Here is a 20,714-nt window from a genome sequence, read left to right on the forward strand (position 1 = left end):
TCTCCTCTTCCCTGAGGGTTCCAGTTAAGTGCCTGCCTGGCAATGGTGTTGGCTGGTTAGAGCAGGGTGTATCCTATCCAGCCCAATTTGCGCTTCTTAGTGTCTTGACTTGTGGAATTTAGGCTGGGTTTTTTCCCTACAGGCTGATGTTGGAGATCTTTTCAAGCTATCTTATTCCCCGGATATGGCATAGGTATCGGTTGGTAAAGGTCTGAAGCTTGTTGTTGATGGTGTTTGTCATTCTCCAAGTTCCAGAACCATACAGTAGGACTGTCTTCACATTTGAGTTGAGGATGCGGGTCTTGCTGTGAAAGGATAATACTTGGGAGTTCCAGATAGGGCATAGGCTGTTGAAAGCCTGCCCTTGTTGATGCAGCTTTTGATGTCATCGTCCGCTCCACCATCCTTGTTGAGGATCTCCCCAGATATGTGTAATGGTCTGTTTCCAGGATATTCTCTCCTTGAAGTTGGATTGGGAGTTCCTGTTTGTTGTTGATTCTCATCACTTCAGTTTTCTTTCTGGTGAATTTTAAGCCAGCCTTCTCTACTTCTTCTGAAAGCCTATCAGTTTGGTTTTTGCCTGCTGTCGTTGATGAGATAGGAGACATGTCATCTGCAAAGTCCAGGTCTTCTAGCTGTTTGGTGAAGGTCCACTGGATACTGGTGCTGTTGTCTTGGGTCATTTTATGCAAAATCCAGTCTATGACCATCAGGAAGATTGTTGGCGATAATATGCAACCCTGTCTTACTCCATTCTTCATTAGGAAAGGATGACCCTGAGGAATGTGGTTATTGCCTGGAAACAGTGTGACAGCTGAAAAACTCAGTAGCTGCCAGGTTGGTGGAGTTGGGCCATGTGGCCCTTCTTTTTTGCTGACCAGGCCTGCAAGCAGGGCCCACTACTGTTTAGGCCAAGTTACTCCATTCACAGGGTGTGCACCTAGATGGGTGGGTGAGAACTGCATGACAACAGGAGATAAGATTAACTACTAGCAAGCTTATTTTGCCATTGAAAGAAAAGCAGTAATGACTTTGGCTTTGACAAGAAAGTGTGATATTTTTTTGTCATTGCCATTAACATTAAAATAAAATCAACTCTCTACCTACAAACTCTGGTGTGTTGTTCTTGTATGATTAATCCATACCTGAAGTCACCACAAAAGGGAAAAAAGTAATATTGGTACATACACGTTACCTTTTCTTTCATTGTTGGCCCAGAATATGCTCTCAGTTATGACATAAGCTATAAAGACACTGGCACATCCTTTTAACATCGGAAAAAAATACATCATCCAAACTCTCAGTAATGAGCTAATTTCAATATCAAGATACGATAAATAAAAATAGTTACAGGAATGTGGAGAGAATATGGATAAGAACCATCAGGCAGCAACAGACGTCTGTGTCTGCTTTGCATTGGCTGTACCATTGACAAAGAGACCATGGGTACTGATGATGACGTAAGTCCTGGTAATGCACAATAGTCTTTCAAGGGATTTGCACCATGCCTCTTCAGTTCTCTCCATCTCCTACCAGACACCAAAGGTATTACATCACTATGTTAGCATTTCAAATGCTTGAAGGACGCAGAGGAAGCATTTCACATTTCAATTAAGGACAACTATCACTTTATATCATAACCTATCCACAATAGATGGAGTAACACTTCAACAACAGAAAGAACTTAAAAGCCCAGCTTCAATAAAGCTGAGAAAATTTAAGAAGAAATGAAGAAATTGCTCTCAGAAACTCTGTTTCACAGGAAACTGACCTCAGGGAAAATTCTCTGCAGATGCTGTTCAATCTGTAGGTCAAAAAGACGTTCGCGATGTTTGTTTATGTGATGAACTATTCGCTCCAGGTAATGGTGAAACTAAAGAAAAACACCACTGCTGCATTATGCAAGTCATCATAAAAAAGAAGAGCTGTTTCAAGACATATTAAGTGAATTTAAGTCAAGGCTCAATGAGCATTAATGATTCTAGATACATAAGGACTGAAGAGTTCACATGTACAGGCACAGATAAAATTATGATAAAGGATATTTTACATCTAATGCAGCCTTGAATAAAGAGTTAATGAAGACCACAAAGGGTAGCTTAATGGAATATTGTGTTTCTATGTTCTAAAAGCAAGCTTCATGATACAAATATTTTATAAAAGAATAATTATAACTTGATATTTTTAGCTAGTTATTAGTTGGCATGGAAAAATGTCTGAGGTGGAGTTATGCCATAATGCAATGTACAAAAAAGCTGTAATTTAATAATCATTGTACATTGCAAGTGTAATGTTGTACCTCAGCCTTTGTTTCAAAGTAATCCAGGTACTCTTTATATCCTTCAAGGAGCTGAAGCACTTCACACAGATAACTCCAGGCACTGTGGCTGAAAAATTTTAAAAGGTTTTACCCATTTATTATTGAAAAAGCCACAACTTTACATGGATATGTTTATGTTTTGATGGCTTTAGCCAATGGCAGAGCTGGGACTATGTTAATTGGTCATATCTGTGTCAAAATGTGATATCATGGTTTTGACCTCTTCTGTAAAGTGATGTTGGCTGTGTATCTCAACCAAAGAGGTGTATTCACCCAGATTTAGGAAAATATTGTCTTGCACTGAGCTTTACAGAAATACATCAGAAAAAAATGTGTACCCACCTCACTTATCCTTTAAGTTGTTTTATTCTTATGTAAGAGTAATGATAAAAAAAGAAAATAAGTACTGTGGTGGTAAATCTGGTGGCAAAGCTTTTTTATTTATATATAAGGTATGCTAAACACATTTTCATCCTTTTTTTTCTTGAGTTCTACATTTTAAATATGTATGTAGCCTAGCCTTTTCTCTGTAAAGGGCGAGGGCTAAATGGAAAAAAGCATTTTCTTGCTTATTTTACCTCTCGTAAATAAAGAATTGTCATTGTCACTGTCTAAATTCATTTAACTTTGCTCCTTCCTATCCCAGGATTCCTCTCTTAGGGACCGCGATCAGTGCATTTGACTGAAGAGGAAAGATTTCACTTGTTTAAAGCATGTTTGGTTGTGTGTCTGTAAATCTCCCCCCGCCACAGCCACCCAGCAGCTTACCTTCAGAAATGGGTATCTGATTTATCAGAGAAAGTAAAGGCAGGAAAAAAATGTTCACTGAGGACCAGCCCTTAATTGAATTCTTTTCATGTTTTTCTAGTCATGCTTGTGTCTGCAACACCCATGTAGATCTCAGATCTGGTTCCCTTCTGTAAGCCCTTGCTTGCTGTGCACCTCATTTTCTTTTCTTTCCTTTCCTTCCTCCTCTTGCTCAAAAACATTTGCTCTACCTTGATATGACCCTGCAGCCCTTCCACCCAGCATTACTGCATCCCCCCCCCTACTCCCAATATCACTGTTTTGTATACAAAGCCATCCTCCCATTTTAGCCATGCTTTCACTGTTTACATTTAGTAGTGAGATGCATGATTGAAACTACCCACTAAACTTGTGAGTCATTAATTTTACACAACATCATGTTGGCCATTCTGCTACAGTTTTATGTACTAATTAATTAGTCTGCAGGAACTGAATACAGTGGAGTTATTGCATCAGGTGAAAATCATCCTATATAATAAGCCTGCTGAACTACCTATCTTGTTGTAGTGTGGATATGAAAACAGCAATAAGTTCTTGTTTCAGTCTCATCATGTCATCCTCATTAACATCTTCGTGTTGATCCACAGTCATGGAGATGCTAAAAACAGATTAAATAATTGAAATGAAAATAATGTAGAAGAGACTATCACTATTACTGAACCAGTTAACAGACAAAAAAATGGCAATGTACTTCTGATCAAAAAGCCAACTAATTTATGAAAATAAGTTTAGCAAATAAAAAGACCACATTTTTTTTTTTGCTAAAGAAAACAAAACCATTTCTAAAACATAACTCACTTTCTGCGAATCTCTGCTGCCCATTCTGAAGCTTGTTCATGTTGTGGTACTGTCTGCTTCTTGTGACTTGTTACTGGGGAAACCAGACTACTGCAGTTATGTAGTACAGGCAGCTTCTTATCTCCACTTTGGGAAGTATTAGCCTGTGATGCCATTGTGCCACTGAACACTATCAGGCCTAAAAGTCTGTTAGAATCAGAGAACACAATGTTCTAAAATGTTTGAGGGGAAAAAAAAGATGTGTACACCAAACCTTTTATTTAAAATATAATTCATTCAGCATATTCACAAGATTTCAAATTACTGTTTTATATCATGTCAATTATTCAAACTTTTGGTAGGTGTCATTGTACAGATATTTATTCCCTTTTCTAAATGCGAAAAAAAACCAACTTTAAGATAGAGAATATGGTGTCCTGTTTTTACACAAACGTTCAATCTTCAATTGCTGTCAAGCACCTTATTTCAATTGCACTATAGTGTGGAGATCTTTTTAAATCTGTGAAATACCTCCCTTATATAATTTTTTTAAATGCCTAAAAGACCATATATGAATTATGAAAGTCTTATGTCTGACATTTATATAAGCATCCCTAAATGCTTACAACCATAAATAAACTATATATATAATGGCCCAAGCAATCACTTTTATACTTAATCTAAATATAATTATTTTCAGTAAGTGTTTTAGAACCTATACACCCTTCACTCAATTAATTCGATCAGTTCAGTTCAATTTACTATACATAATTGTTAAGAGACAAACTGTGATTCTGGACAGCATACACTTTTACACACAATAAAATGATATTCCTGACATTTACACACACACATACACACAATATGCCGCTGCATGGGGAGTCTTATGGCTGATTACGATCATACTCAATCCCTACATGGCCTTTATAGATATAAATCTAGCTGTATGCCATAATATGACACACTAAAATTGTTTCACGCTTTTCCGTGGTTCACGTAAAATGAAATATTGAAAACAATACCTTTAAGAAACAGAATATATTTTATTACTTACACTAATAGCCCCTAATATGCATTATAATCTAGGAAAAAAGTTCTTACGCAAGCAGAACGCCAAGCTATAGTTGGCTGTTAGTAAGAACGTTGCCATGTTGCCATCTTCGCGTAGTCCCTAACAAAAGAGTCACGAAGAAAAGATCGGACTCATTCCCAATTGAATTTAAATCAAGCTAAAGTCAAGAACCAAACATGTCATAATAAAATTTATTATAATATTAAATGTTAAAATTTAGTACTAAAAAGATTCATACATTTCTAATTTTTTTTACGCAACAAAACAGTCCGTGCTGAACGTGGCGCCATTTTGAAAACTTGATTGGGACTTGTTTTCGCTTGACAACGGAGTACGTAATCTGTCTGGAAGCGACACTTATAAGATGAATCTTATTTGAAGGTAATTCAAGCGTAATATTTAGCTGATCTATCTCAGTAGACTTTCGCTGGGAGAAAATCCACTTGTGAATGACTTTTGCGTGTATCGTTATAAAATTTAACATCTATATCTTGCAGGATCACATCTGCAACACTTAAGTAGCACTTACCAACAATTTTCATCATATGGGTTTAAAAGGGGTGCAGCTGTAGATTTCTGTTTCTTTTATTCTTTAGGAAATGTTTTCTTGTCCTTGTCTAAACGAGCTGTAAACTATGTTAAATGAAGACCACAGACAGAACGACTGAACCCATGAGTTATGCCAACACTATATTAACCTATTCTAAATCATATACAAATCAACAACCCATAGCATAAGTTGCTGTTCGTGTCAAACTGTTTCCTTTAATATGCTCCAAATTTGGATTGAGTCAGCTTGAAACATTCAAGAAGTATAAAGGGCAGTGACATCATGAACTCGTGCATTAGGCCTGTTTGTTTCTCAAGATGTTGCTCATAGTTGTTTTCTTTCCAAGGTTCCCTCTTGAAAAAATACTTGTAAGCATGTCTGCCCGACCTCGTCCAGTGACAGCAACAGTGACAAAGCCTCTTTGGATGTTAGTTCCTGATGCTGATAGTGTTGTTAACCAACGAAAATCCTACTCATCAGATGGTTCAACTGCATCTTTAACATCTATTCTTGACCATGATAGCTATATAAGTGAACCAGAGCTAAGTGATGAAAAACTTAATCTTACAGAACAACAAGAAGTAGTTAAGAAACTGAACAAAAGGGAAAGAAAAAGCATTCAATCAGTTAAGCAGAGAAGGTAAGTTTCTTTGAAGTTATCTTCAATATTTTCTGTCATTCACACATAAGAAAACGTCATTCTACATTGAGACTTTTTTTTTACAGCTACTTATTAGTAGGCATGCTGATTGCACTGTGACATCTGAAACTTTATATGAAGTGCTTTTATAAGAAATTAAGATCTTTCATTAGTGCAGTCCTAAATAGCTATTGAAATGCACTCTGTTACAGCTCTGGAGAGGCTTGATAGGACGTCTAAAGATTATGAAATATTGTCATTTTCTACAGAAAACCTGTTATACGATGCACCAAGTAAATTTGAATTTATTGTATCCTTTACAAGTTTAACTATCAGAGAATATAAATGCAAGAGTTCTGGCATGAGGTGTAACAGTGCATCATACTTTTGAATTTCATGTACTGTTATTTTTATATATTGCTGTTTAGTATTGGTTTCAGTATTCCTTGAACCAAATGCATTTTTACCATCAGTGTTTTTCCTCATACAGGAAAGTATTCCACCAAGTGGGCATTAGAGAACAGAATAATAATAATTCAATAAGTGAAAGATACTCGCAGCTGAAGGATATTCATTTAGCTGAAAATGGTTTGTCTGCATGGGAGAGATGGTTGATACAGAAAGCTCAGCAAGAGAGAAAGGAGAAGACTGAAGCACTGCAACAGAAAAAGAAGAAAGAACAAGAAAAGGCAGCAAAAGAAAAGGAGAAAGAGCAAAAACTGAAGAGAGGAAGTGAGTTAATACAAGACTGGTTAGAAAGAAAGAGCCATCAAGAGAAATTTAACAGGAAAATGGAAAGCCTAAAAATTGAGCAGGAAACAAAGGATAAAGAAAAAAGAGAGGAGTTGCGTCAGAAAGCTGATGAAAATTTTGCAAAGTGGATAAAAACCAAACAAAAAGAGGAAAAAGAAAGGAAAATAAAAGAGAAAGAGCAGAAGCAGAAAGAGGAGGAACTGCGTAGGAAGAAAAAAGAGCAAGCAGATGTTGAATTTAAGGAATGGCTGAAGAAGCACCCAAACAGACCACAGTCAGCACCTCCACTTAAAGCAGGTATGTCATAAGTGTTATTGATCTGTAAACTTTAGAATTGTATTTAACACTATCAGTTTTTATTTGGGTACATGTGGCAATGTAACAGCGATAATCTTTTATGTTTAATTCTTAGTATTCATTTCTGTTTATCATTTAATCAGACCTGGAGCTAGTGTTTCTTGTATTTAATACTTGTCATATTCTTGATACCATTTTATAGGTACACTGTATAAGAATGCACAAGATATTACAAACAAGTTATTTTCTTTTGTTAGAAAGTGTTGGAAATGCAGTATTTATTGAAATTCTCTCCATTTACACCAGGTTTATTCATCCTCATTCATATATGTTTGGTACCATGGTTTGGGTTTTTTTTCCTTTGGTCCAGTGTGATTTCTTCTCTTTGATCTAAAATAAAATTTGAGAGTTCCAGAGAACACACCCCATACATTCATATTTATGTGGAGACATTGAGGTATCTTTTATATACATATTTTCTGCATGCAGGAAGAAAGATTACAAAAAAAAGCTTATGATCTACTGTTAAATATCCATGTCCAAAATAATAATACCTGTGCCTCTTTTGTTGTTGACAAGAGTCAGGGTGTTGGGGATAACGATCTTTTTCGCGCTTCTAAAGGTCTAGTGAATTTTTCTTTAATGACTGGGTAAAGCTCAGTACAAAATGCTATTTGTCTGAACTTGGGTGAATCGCTCCCCAATAAGGTCTTGAGGTACATGCCTACAAACATCACTATGCATAGAAAGAGGTCAAAGTTGTGACATACTTGTCCATAGGTATGCCTAATAACATATTGTTCCAGCTCATTTTGACAACACAATGGGGGCTTCCTGCATACAAGGCCTAATGTCTGTGTTTTTGAGCTTTCTTATGTTCTCTGTTTTGTAGATGTGCATTCCGTATTTGTCTTCTGGATTACATATGACATCAGTGTTCTCAATCACATTATCTTCTTTATTTTTGCCACATTCCTTGAAGTCTTGTTATTGGCAACCCTATCAGCCAAGCCTATGCAAGAAGCCTTGAATGAACTATGATGCAGTAGCTCCTGTTGCAGCACTATATTATACAATAGTCAGCTATTGGGGGCTCCTGCATATGCTTGCCTGATAGGCCTGCATCCAAATTTTCATGAGCTATCATGATGATAGTCCAATCAGGGCTTTCTGCATACAAGCCTGGTTTACATTGGCTGCCGCATCAGCCACAGTAGTTTCACTCATATTGGTTATTTTGTTCTTTATGATGCATTTAGCTTGTTACATGGGGAAATGTACTGTAAAAACTCACTATTTTATGACTACAACTGGGGAAATATCATAGTATTATAGCTACATGCCAGAATATTTCAGATATTATTTACATGTCTCTTCGCTTTGAATAAGAAAAGTGATGCTACATCTGCTGATCAGCATATACAGTGCAGTGTGGTCTTTTTCCTGCTGTTCCTTGTGTTGGATATCTTCAGCATCCTCCTAAGTCATTATAGGCAGCTGAAGTTTCTTGGCCATTTCAACTCTATCAAAAGTACCATATAACTATCCCAGACATACAGGTTCTTTGTCAAGTGTAACTGTTGAATGTCTCCTGAAAAACAAGTAACAGTTGGCTTGTATAGCGCCTTATCTTCCCCTGTGGACAAGCTTCACAGATGACAGATGGTATGACATGAGAATAATGTGACAGCATCAACACACAAAATGAACACAATCTGCAGGCCAAATATCAAACATGTCATACAGACCAAAATACACTTCATAGCAAATAAAGTTCCCAATAGCACATCCAACAGATGGTACTAATCCCACTGGAACAATGAATGACCCCAGCACATGCAAAAGTTCACTGATCAAGTGAACATGAAGCTCACTGAACTGCGCCAATCGTCAAGTCTGCCAGTCAACAAGAAATTGTAGCCACCAAAACGAAGAGACACCACATTCCATACTCATGATGGCAGACCCATCAAAATCATACACAATCACAAGTCCAACATGAAGAAGACATCAGATAAGACAAAAATACAACAAAGCTCTGCCCCCTCCAGCCAGTTAGGCATCACTCTAATACTTTTAATAGACTTCATGGCTGCTCTAGAAGTGTCTTCTATAAATGCCTTGTAGTCTTCCATCCAGATTTCCCCTGTCTGATTTTACCTGTCTTTGCTTGATCTTCCTTCTGAAGAAGTGTGCTTATTAGCTTTTTCACAGAGCAGCCTCTTCTGGGTAAACATCAGTACTAGGATCAGTAGTAAATGAATAACAACTCTGATAGTTGGCTAGAGAACAAATTGAGAGTTTGCAGCTAATAAGCAGCCATAATTGTGCATATTCTCCAAATAGCATTGTTTTTAGTTCATCAGTTTCCAAGTAATCCTTGCATAAGTCAAAGATCTCTGTTTATGGGAATACTATTTATTTCTGTATAATTGAAAGTAACATAGCATTTTACTCATCTAGCCTTCTTCTGTACTTGTACAGCCACTGGCCTAAATACTCTATAGGATCACTCGGCTGCTTCTCTACAACTTCTGCTAATGCCAGAGTGAGGGCTGTACCTAGGTGCTGAGAAAGATATTTGCCATTTACTGTGCTTGGTTGAGGCACCTTTTCTTTCTGAGTTCTATGGATGTACATCTGTTCTGGCTTCATCTGTGCAGTCTTTGCTTGATCTGGTACAAAAAGGATTATTCATCAAGTCACAGTTATGCCTTTCAATTGCAAGCTTTATCAAAAATCATATGGCTGAAAATGTTTAAATATACTATGTTAATTTGGTTTTTCTCAATATATTTTTTCAGAATGATGTTTGAAAGGCCCAATCAAGTACAAGTAACAGCTATCTTAACACACCTGCAAGAAGTCCTGGCTTTGGGGTTTCTTCTAGTTGACTTGGCTGTGTCTCGACTGCTCTGCTTTCATGAAACAGGGGACCCCCTTTAGTCGCAGATTCTAGTTTCGTTAACTCTGCTTCTGATTTCACTCTGGTTGCTCTATCATGCAGGATGTGCAGTGCCTTTTTCTTAATGTCTTCTATCTTCATGGTCTCAGGTGTCTGGAGATAATCTTTTGGTGTCTTTCCCATCTGTTAGCCAAATATAATCCTTTGTCATTATTTTATTTTGGTTGCATCTCAAAGGTCATCTACAGTGATACCTCGGTTCTCGAACGCCTTGACTTTCGACCAAATCGGTATTCGACCAGGAAATTCGAGAAAATTTTGTCTTGGAATCCGAACAAATATTTGGAACTCGAACATCCGAACATCCGAGATGAGCCGAGTTGAGCCGAATGGCGTTCATTCGGCCCAGCGCGCCTTGCTTGCGTCATCAGTGTGAGTGAAGAGAGAGAGAGAGTCACGTTTTTGTGGAGAGAGTCATGAAATGTGTGCAAAATGGGCAGAAATCGCAAATTTTGTTGAATAACATCACCCTGATAAAGTGGTAGCAAATAGAGCAGTTAACATTTTTAATGACAATGTTATGTCCACTTTCCGCAAAATTTTGCAAAGGAGAAAAAAACAGCAAACAATTGACAAATTCTTCCGTAAAGAAATCAGACAAGCAACTGCAGAGCAAGATTCTGATTCTCCTCAGCAAAAGATACAGAGAACAGAAACACCCGAAGAGCAGTTACCCTCTGTTTTTATTGAAGAGGACTCCCCTTCAAAACAATAACCATCCCCCTTCCCTCCTCCCTCCACATTCATTCCCTCCTGCCATAAAGTTTGGTACAGGTACAGTAAATGAAACACAATTTACTGTACTGTACTGTACTGTACTGTACAGTACATTTTATTTATTTATTTTTTTTGTTTTAATAAATACACTTTTATTTCTTATTTCTTGTTGAGACTCATGTTTTTCTACATATTATATACAAATTAGGCCAGTAAATAGGCATTTTCTGGGGCTTGGAACGAATTAATCCAGTTTCCATTATTTCCTATGGGTTTCATTGCTTCGGTTCTCGAACAATTTGGTTCTCGACCGTCCTCCCGGAACGAATTATGTTCGAGAACCGAGGTATCACTGTATTTCTTTTCCATATTTTTATGCCAAATGGCTAAAGTAATGCCTTGAACCCAGGAAAGTAGTTTTTAGGTTGTATAAATCAGATCAGTTACAAATCCGATTTCTCCTTATGCTTTGGAAAAAGTTTTTAATTATACAGCCAGAAAGCATGAAAACATATATACTATAGGCATTAAATAAAATAAATGAGCTAGTAGTATACATGAGGAGAAGATATTCCACACTTTACCAAATCAGTTATGGCTTCATCTGCCCCAGCATCTTTCAAGAAGTTGTAAAGATTTCCTTTGTCTTTAATGGCTGCAGCAAAATGTAATGCTGTCCGTCCCATCTGTTGACATATTTTTTCAAATAAGATAATTCAAATTGCTCCCTTGAAATAAATATGCTTCACATAAGATAAGAAAAAGTTTAGGACTATTTTAATTTCTAAATAATGCATTACATTTTGTGTTCATGAATTGATACTCACATGATCTTTAATATTAAGAGAGTCACTAAATTCTCTCAATATATATTCAACCATCTCCTGTTGCTCAAGAAGAACTGCTTTCTGTAGTGCCGGTAAGCCAGTGCTATCAGCAGCAATGGCCAAATGTTTGTGAACCATCAGACTTTTTATGTCCCTGACATTTCCTTCCAGCATAGCAGAATTAATCCTATCCATTTTGCCCTTTTAAAAAAAAAAATCAAGGTTTTTATTTGATACAAAAAAAATACACATAAAATATTTAGTTGCTAATTCACCTAGATTTCATGAAGTGTCACTTAAAAATTAATTTTAGCATTTCTCTCTTGGACTGCCTTGTACAAACGATAAGGTTTGATTTGATTTGTTAAACCAGATATAGCAACCTTTCCACTTCCCTCAAAAAAAAGAAGAAAAAAGAGAAAGGAACCTTACACAGTGCTCAAGCAGTTTATCCAGGATTGCAGCTGTTTCCTCTGATTTTACTTTTGCTTCCTCTATGGTTATTGGCCAATGATTCCAGCCAGACAGCAAAAGGTGCTGGATAGCCTTATGTTCTACCTTCTCTCCAAATAACAGTTTTTGCACTCTGATCTCAACAGCAGCAATCTCGCTGTTCAAATGGCCTCTGGAACAGAGAAGGTCAAGGACATTTTGGCCTTCTATGTCACGCACAGTGAAATCCACACAGGCCAGAAGAGCCTGGAATATGCTTATGTCCACTCTACTGAGGACTGCATGATGTAGAAAGGTACGCCCCTCAGAGTCACGTAAGGCTATTTGATTATTTTCATCTGCAACGAGGCTTTGCACAGCATCAAGATCGTTGTTTCTTACTGCTTCAAACAGATGGCTGCTTTCCATTTTGGCAGCTAGATATCACAAAGACAGGAAAAGTGCATAAAAGAGCATTTTCCTTTGGAACAAGCAATAGACATCTACTTTCATCATGCAGCTATCATAGGTCATGCTTTATCACTGTTTCTAAATGTGAGCATCTATTTTTCTATAGTGCCTGAGAAAATCAGTTGTCTTCTTGCTGTTATTCTTTATTACAGTTCAAGGTTTCTTATCATCCACTGAGTAGACTTTTTTGCTTATACCTGTATGATTGCATTGTAAAGAGACAAAGGGGTAATTTGGTTTGTTATGTTTCATGCTAACAGTAAACATAAAAATTATTCAGGCTAGAAAATTATTAGAAAATAACAGGGAGCCAAACTAAAAGGTAGGTTTTACTGTCTATTCAGTGCCAAGATTCAAATAATATATGTTTTGTTGCAGCCTGGAAATTCGGTGCTCTTGCAATAGTGAACACTGTGCATGTGCATGATAAAACATTACAACATACTAAGCAGACATTGAGGCCATGGCACATCGTATGCTGTGGGGGTATTTAGTTTGTTTCTGATAGTCTCTTGAATGTTAGTAGAGATGATCATCTTTTTCTGTGTCAGGTAGTCCACAGGTCGCATACCCCACTAAAAACAAAAAAAAAAATAGAAAATACATTATGGTATTTTAGCCTCTTACAGGTGAGGGATGGTTCAATTTTTTCTAGAGCAGACAGTTAAACATCATTAAATGCTCATACCTTGGAAAACAAGTTAATCTCAGCTCTTGACATCACACATCACATCGCCTTTATTATTTACTGATGTCATAGATAGGGTTAACGCTGTCTTGGTGATGCTTTCTTAACTATTTTTTAACTTGCATTACAAAAGATGCAAATCTCTTTTAATATTGGGGCTAACTTATGTAGGCCACTATTGTGTGTTTCTTTCTATCAATCATTTATCTTAAGTGACCTTGTCTCATTTGAGTATGCTTTTCTTACATTTTTTCGTGAGAGATTTGGAATTTATAGCATTTGTTGGAATACGGTATGAGTTCCAAAACTGCTAATCTAAATGTCAAATGCCCTTAAAGTAAATATTCTCTTTTTCTTCTACAGCATTTTCCCTTATTTATTTATGTCTTCAGATTTACTTGCCTTGATTTCAACTGAAATTTTAATTTTTATAACACCCCCCCCTCCCTTGTGTTATAAGCAGTCACACAGCATGAATTGGATTTTAAAGTTCACTGTTTAAACAGATGAATATTAAAATATTGTTTGCCAAAAAAAGAACCAGTAACATCTTTTATATGAGATATAACCTTGCCTTTAGATTTTCAGTATTTTAAACATTATTTAATGCAAAAAGCTTAATATATACTGTACCAAGTCTTCTTCATCATCCTTGGCACCAGCCCTTTGTAAAAAATTGTAAGCACAATTGTTGTCAGCATGACCTGCTGCATAATGTAAAGGTGTGCGCCCTAGCTGCAAAAAATTGGATTACACATAGGCAGATTAGACAACCTAAGATTGTTAAGTAGTGTGTTAAATTAACCATAAAGTTTTGTGCTTTTATGCATGTATTATTTTTCCAAACATTTCACATGACTACTTTTGATGTGAGATAATGAGGATTTCAAAAAAACACTTACACAATCAGTTATGTTGACAGTGACTGGGAATTTCTGTATGATGTGAGACAAGAGTTTGATATCGTAGAATATTACACAGATATGAACAAGAGACAGACCAACTATATCCAGAGAGGCAACGCCAATCTTAGTCTCCAGCAAATAAGCAAAATCCCCTACAGTAGCTTGATGTAGTGCAGCTGCTTTGTGCAGCTTTAGAATTTCTGCCTGTGTACAGCAACAGAGTAAAATTTCTTTGCATTAGAATTAAGTGTGACACAATACAATGAAAACAATGAAATTTTTCAATGGGTTACACAGGAAATGTTAACTGATTATGTCTGTATAAATACACTGTTGATTTCTTCTCGTGTTCTAATCTGTCGGGCTAATAAACTCACAGCCACCCATTTATCTTAAGAGAAATATTATCAGACTGAAATAAAATATATATCAGACTGACATCACCATATCTGATATGCATAATAATTGATTATACCGTAAATTCACTGATGTGGCAGAGAAGAGGAAGTGTGTTTGGAGAGGCCAAGGGTACCAAGAATTGTACTGCATAGTCCATGCTTGGCCAGTACTGCCAGCCATCCTGTGCCAGTTTCTGAAGAGCTATTACATCTTCTTTCATGAAGAGTATGAGGATCAGGTTCATGAAAATGTTGGCATGGGTCAGCCGTTTGTGTTTAGTTAGTGCCAGTTCAAAAGGTGTTAGCCCATCGGCATCCTTCTCTGCTGGACTAATGTAGCCCATCAGCATGCCAACTATATGAGGGCTAACATAATGTGCTACTGCAAGGTGAATGTAGTTCCATCCCTCTAGACTTCTGTAGCTCACACATTCACCAGCTTCAAGCAGCCTTCTCACAGCAGCTATGTCATTGGTGATAATGGCTTCATACAGACTTGTCTCTTCAAATAGCAGATTCTTGGCTGTCCTTCGCTTAAAACTACTGGCAAAAGACATGACAGATACAGCTGTTTGCCAGCAGTGTGTCTGACTGTGACTGGAATGACTAGAAAAAAATATTGGTTGGGCCATTTCGTGAGATTCATACAAGAGAAAAGATGGGCTGTGCTTTTGTTTCCTCTGCAAGCATTTAATTACTTGGTCCCTTTGATGATAAAGATGAAAGAGCTGTGGATTTTCCATAAAGTGTTTTGGCATGTAGCCTGCCTGTACAGAAGATACATGATGGATAAAACCAAAAATCTTCAGCTAAGAATATTTCTATCTCATAAAGATTTAAGAACGTGGAGGACAGCAGTGGAGGCTGTGTGCACAGGTGATGATGGTAGATATACAGTATATATATCTGTTTTTAAAAAAAAGAAAAATGTTTTATCTGTGCATAACATGTTTTAAAAAAGTAGTATATTTAAGATTAAAGTTTTTCCTCACCAAATCCTTGATGTCCTCTTTTGCCCCAGCCTTCAGTAATAGTTTGTACAGAATATTGTTTTGATTTTCAGTGTAGGCAGCTGCATAGTGTAGCGCTGTACGGTTCATCTGTTACGCAAACAGATTTGTTTAAACACTGACAGTTAAGTCTGAATTTGAAACATTGTATTTACTATACAGTACTAAATCTTTTTTACATATTTTTCAGAAGAAACTGTATAAATTGATAACAATTTCTGTTAATATCATTGTTCATGGTCAGTGCCTTCACCAGAAATCTCAGATGTTGATGGTTTTTGACACTTAACATTTTAATAATTTTCTTAGTAACTTTAATATTCATGTTAATTTACAATGATCTTTTTAAAGAAACCAAGTGCATTACTGAAATTCTTACATGATCTGGGTGGTTGACTGCTTGAGGAAATCCCAGACTGATATACTCTGCCAAAGAAAACCATTCAAAAAGCACCGCTTTTTGAAGGGGTGGTAACCCTGTCTGATCACAGGCAAGAACTAGTGATTCTTCTGTCAGCAACTCTTTCAAGGCAGGAAGGTCTCCTTCACTGACTGCTGTGTGTATTGACTGGATCTGATTCTGAGATTTTTGTAGTGCCATGCGAAGTTCATTACAGTTTATCAAATGGAAAAAAAATCAAGTAATTATGCAGGAAATATATTCAACTAAAATCATTGTTTCTAGTCTTATAGTTGTCACCTGAATTACCTAGTAATTAATATTGCATTTATTGTGCAACTTACATATTGTATTAAATGAGAATAGCTTAGCAAGTTTGACAAGCAAACATCTTGACTCACATGAACACGTGAAATATGTTGCTGAAATGGGCACCTCGCTAAACTAGGTGATGACAGGTCTGGCCAGGTCTGCCATCCAGCCCACAACAAAGCCTGCAGCTGTACCCTGTCATCTGACTCCAGTATGGCCCTCACCCTCTGCAGTAGCACCTCCTCTACTTGTAACATTCCATACCTGGAGCAGAAGTCACCAGGAAATGAATTTCAGTATTAAAAATCAAAATTGAATGACGAGGGAGCAATTTCAGTACGCGTCCACTGACACAGAAAGTTAAGGGGTTTCATTAACTCGATCAAGCCTGCAGAAAAAACACCGACAGAAAAAGAAAGGCAGCCTGCTTCATCTGTTCTAGATGAAGTGACGGAATCATGAAATCTAGGTGACCAATGGTATTTAAACAATTAGAGAAAGCATGTTAACTTTATATTCAGGGGCCACAGTTATGAAGCAATGTTAAGTTGCCCTTGGAAAACAAGGACAAACATATGTTGTTACCCTAGTTATAAAGCGGTGTGTAGACCCGGCAGATGTTATTTTATCCGTGAAGCCATAGTAATGAAGTTTCTTTATAACTACTGCCCCTGAAGAAGATTCGTCTTAGAATTGTTAAAAGAAAGCATGCTGCTCACCATCAGGTCTCGTCATATTACATGGCATTGATTGAGTCAACATTCAAAATGGGAAAATAACATACGTAAAACGTTTAAGCAATTTATGACACAGAAACGCAGTAGAAGCTGGATACCTAAGTGACAGATCGAGAGCTGTGTCTCCTTTCTCATCTCGAAATCCTAGAAACACTTTTTGCGCGAGAATGCCGATGACCTCCAGCTGCCCACGTTCGATAGCCAGGTGAAGGAAAGATCTGCCTTGCTTGTCTCTCAGGTTCAGGTCTTGATCCTGCAGACACAACCCGAGTGCCGCAAGGTCGCCATCTATTATAGCTTGGTATATTTCACTGTCTTCGAATGCCATCATTGTGACGGAACCTTCAACAGCAGTCAAGCGTCAGAAAATGTCACGGAAAACTTCATGTGCCTTAGTAGATTGATGGGTGTACAATTAGCCAGCTGTCCTTGGCTCCGTTCTAAGTTCCGGATCGTTCTCAGTTCCACGGTGTTATCGAGGGAGCTGTTGCGCTTGTGTGCCAGCTGAAGACTTCTTTTGAGCTTCAAGGCAGAAATTTAAAAAATCGTGCACATGTTGCCATAGTGATATTAACGTGTATATGTTGTTGTCATAGCAGCGCTGTGAAGAAGCGGCAACGGCCTGCGGGGTTTATTGACCGCTCAGTACTTTACCCGGAATGGTAAGGGGAAGTGGGAGGGAGGTAAGGTGCAGTGCTGTAGAATAATTGGCAAAAATCATGCACACTAGTCATATCTGGAAGGGTGTATCCGAGATTTGACAGTCAGAATTGTTTGGTCAGGTCAGTTTTAAGTCCATACACCCGCCGTTTTTGTTTGCTGCGTGCATATACAACATTGAAAAAATAATGATGGCTCCATAGCCTAGAGGCCGTAAGAAGAGTTAACTGTAATTAATGGAATGGGTACAGAATATGGAAGATAGAGCCCAACCATCACCTGCTGACACCAGACAAATCAGTGTTTTGTGATTTAAAAAAAAAAGTTATCCATTTTACCCTCTCCCTTAAAAGTACATTCTGAATCACTATCTCAACTTGGTTATTCAAGAAAGGGAAAGTCATGAATCTATAAATCATTAAATCCAGACAATTCATTTTATGGGAGACTGCTTGATATTTCCAGTACTTAATTTACCTGTTACAGATGATTTTTAGTACACCTCTAACATGTTTGAATAATAAAAATAATGTGTCACATATTTCTGTTTCAGGTAAAGCAAGCTACCCTTGCAACTTCAACTATCCCAAACCCAGCTATGTCAATCCTATTCCTTGGCAGCACCCAGTGATACCAAAAGAAAAGCAGGAGAAACCCAAGCGGCCGAAAACAAAAAAATATGTGTGGAATCCTAACAAATACTTTTAGATGTGTCATACAACATTATTTAATGCTGTTTCCTTCAGGACCTTGTTGTGTTAAGGACTTTTCTCAGCATCAGACAGAGCATCAGTGATTGTTTCTCTGGGCAGATTTGGTATATGACAGTGATACCTTTACTAAAAACAATAGAATCTGTATACATAAAGGAAGTTTTTAATGCGGTGTGAAAGTTGTGTTTCAGTCCTTTTAAATTTCCTTTTTCTTAACTATGTCACTGCTGCATTTCAAAGTTTGCATTCCTTGTGAAATCAGTGGTGTGCCTATCAAGTGCTTGCAGAGAACAAGTATAACGCTTCCCTTAATATCTGGCCAAAAACTGGTCAGAGTATTAGTTTTAAAAATTTTTTAAATTTTATGATGTTTGTATATTTTTTCCAGCTCCATTTTCTTCTAATACTGTCACAAAGTCTAGTATATTTCCACTGTAGCATGAGGAGTTAGGACAGAAATTCTATGCATCAAGTTGATTGTGTTTTAGACAAGGATATCTATGGACAGTGTATGCAGATAAGAATACTTTTGAATAAATACATTAAAACAGTAGCATAAGAATGCACGGATGCCTCTACAGGTGTAAATGTATACTTAAAGTTATTGTTCTGCAGTGCATTCTGCATCATGCTTTGTGTTTCTGTGTGTTATTGGCTAATCATATTTATATTATCTCTGGTAAGAGATCATTTGTACTATAACTGCAAACTTTCCATTGCCTGGAAATAAAGTTTGCTGTCAGTGTGTCTTGAAGTAAATGTGTTTCGACAGAGTTTTAAGCACACACGTCCATCTGCACTTTTATTCGCTCAGTGAGGTAAGCCACGAGAAGCTCGAGGAAGTATGGCAGCTAGGATGTAGATGAATTATAGGAAAACAGCTCAGCTTCTACCGATCTCCACAATATCGTAGTAAAGGGAGTTTCAAAACAGTTTGCAGAGTCTTTACCAATGGCGACTTTCCTGCCACAGCCCTGACGAGAGAGAGAGATGGTGCACGTGGGCCTGCGGGTGTTGAGTGGGGCGATCTTGTTCAGTAATTTTTTTTTTTAAACTAAAGCGAAAAAAAAGGCATTATACGAGCAGAATTAAATAAAGGTAGAATTTAAAGAACGTTTTAAAGGGTGGGCTTCATCGCTACTACTGCTACCTCCAACAATTTTACCTAAATCTGTGACGCTGTGACATCACACATGACATGCATGAAGAATATAAACCTTGTATTATCTTTAATCTGTCGAGTTCTTCATGTCCACTGGTGTCCCAGAGGGTGACATGAAGCTAACAGCCCGCACAAGGATGGTGTCTGAGCCCACCTGCTGAATGACTAATCGGGGTTCATTTTTATATATATAGTGGAACAAAAGAGGGGGAGGACGATTTAAATTAACTGTTGCGGGAGAGCACTTCACTTCCCGAGGAGACACGGCGAGTGTGGGGGAGTGGAGGCCGCGTCTGCTGAGAAAGATGCGGTTTTTGTAATTTTGCACATCTCGGGTTTTTTGTATGTTGAATTTTGTATGTATTTTTTTCAATAGATATGAATGAGTAATTTTGTTCTCGTTTGTAACTGTCAATAGGCGCAGTCTGCGGGGCATGCAGACGGGCCTCGATCGAGTGTGTGGGTCTAATGCCACAGACTAATAGGCTAGCTGGCTGATGGCATGAAAAGTTGTTTTATGTTGTTTTGTTTATTGTTTATTTTATGGGTATCCTGGAGCATGTGGCCCAGGAAGACGTCTGACCCCAAGAGGCAGCGTTTGATATGTTGAGAAGTTTAATTTGTTGCTCGTCCCCAGAGATAGTGACATTGTGTTGAGAGGTCGCTTGTTCCCAGAAACAACGTCATTTAGAGTACAACGTCTGTCCCCAAGTAGAGACGTTAGTTGTGCTTTGTTTGTGTGATTGTTGTTGGGGTTTTTTTACGATTTAAGACATGTTGTGAGGGTGTATGATACATATTTAGATTTATGGAACATTAGTGCCCAGAGACGGTTGGTACAATGAAAGCAGTGTTGTGCCGAACTTTACATTTCATTATCTCTTTAGTTAAACATCACTTACGGCCTGCTGAATTTTATGTGCCTGTCTCTACAATGTATTAAGATGGGTTTCGGGTTGTCGTCTCCGGTCAGACACTCGAAGACACTATAATGTCACTGTGTTATGCACTTTCTTCGTTTCTTCTACGCAGGCAGACATAGGAGAGGTTCGTCCACTGCGTTCTGAACTGAATACAACTCATCAAGATTCTTTTGAAGTG

General features: G+C 37.6%; 3 protein-coding genes across 5 annotated transcripts in view; 1 reads left to right on the forward strand and 2 right to left on the reverse strand.

The window, feature by feature from the left end:
• Positions 1-1,873, reverse strand: part of LOC112564650 (dynein heavy chain domain-containing protein 1-like) — an 84,641-nt gene extending 82,768 nt beyond the window's left edge. For both annotated transcript variants that reach the window (XM_025239608.1, XM_025239607.1), the window contains exons 1-2: positions 1,772-1,873; positions 1,352-1,529 (exon numbers count right to left, since the gene is read on the reverse strand). In XM_025239608.1, the coding sequence (XP_025095393.1) occupies positions 1,352-1,444 (93 nt within the window). In that variant the 5' untranslated portion in view covers positions 1,445-1,529; positions 1,772-1,873. The remainder of the gene's footprint in view (positions 1-1,351; positions 1,530-1,771) is intronic.
• Positions 1,874-5,248: 3,375 nt separating this feature from the next.
• Positions 5,249-19,205, forward strand: LOC112563749 (coiled-coil domain-containing protein 34-like). Of its 2 annotated transcripts, XR_003099120.1 has the most exons (5): positions 5,249-5,357; positions 5,873-6,166; positions 6,657-7,216; positions 17,317-17,448; positions 18,292-18,426. XR_003099120.1 is itself a non-coding variant. In XM_025238039.1 (4 exons), the coding sequence occupies exons 2-4, from the start codon at positions 5,901-5,903 to the stop codon at positions 18,444-18,446; spliced, it is 981 nt and encodes a 326-aa protein (XP_025093824.1). In that variant the 5' UTR covers positions 5,249-5,357; positions 5,873-5,900; the 3' UTR covers positions 18,447-19,205. The 2 variants fall into 2 exon arrangements, 1 of the variants encoding a protein (XP_025093824.1); XM_025238039.1 differs by lacking the exon at positions 17,317-17,448 and having other exon boundaries at positions 18,292-19,205.
• Positions 7,223-17,308, reverse strand: LOC112563744 (serine/threonine-protein phosphatase 6 regulatory ankyrin repeat subunit B-like). The gene is made up of 13 exons (XM_025238028.1): positions 17,177-17,308; positions 16,431-16,605; positions 16,009-16,209; positions 15,612-15,719; positions 14,697-15,386; positions 14,219-14,425; positions 13,950-14,051; positions 13,074-13,203; positions 12,158-12,594; positions 11,726-11,926; positions 11,483-11,584; positions 10,073-10,304; positions 7,223-9,891 (listed from the first exon to the last, which is right to left on the reverse strand). The coding sequence occupies exons 2-13, from the start codon at positions 16,596-16,598 to the stop codon at positions 9,668-9,670; spliced, it is 2,802 nt and encodes a 933-aa protein (XP_025093813.1). The 5' UTR covers positions 16,599-16,605; positions 17,177-17,308; the 3' UTR covers positions 7,223-9,667.
• Positions 19,206-20,714: the final 1,509 nt, after the last annotated feature.

Source organism: Pomacea canaliculata, linkage group LG5 (assembly GCF_003073045.1).
Source record: "Pomacea canaliculata isolate SZHN2017 linkage group LG5, ASM307304v1, whole genome shotgun sequence".
In the NCBI taxonomy this organism is placed as follows: domain Eukaryota; kingdom Metazoa; phylum Mollusca; class Gastropoda; order Architaenioglossa; family Ampullariidae; genus Pomacea; species Pomacea canaliculata.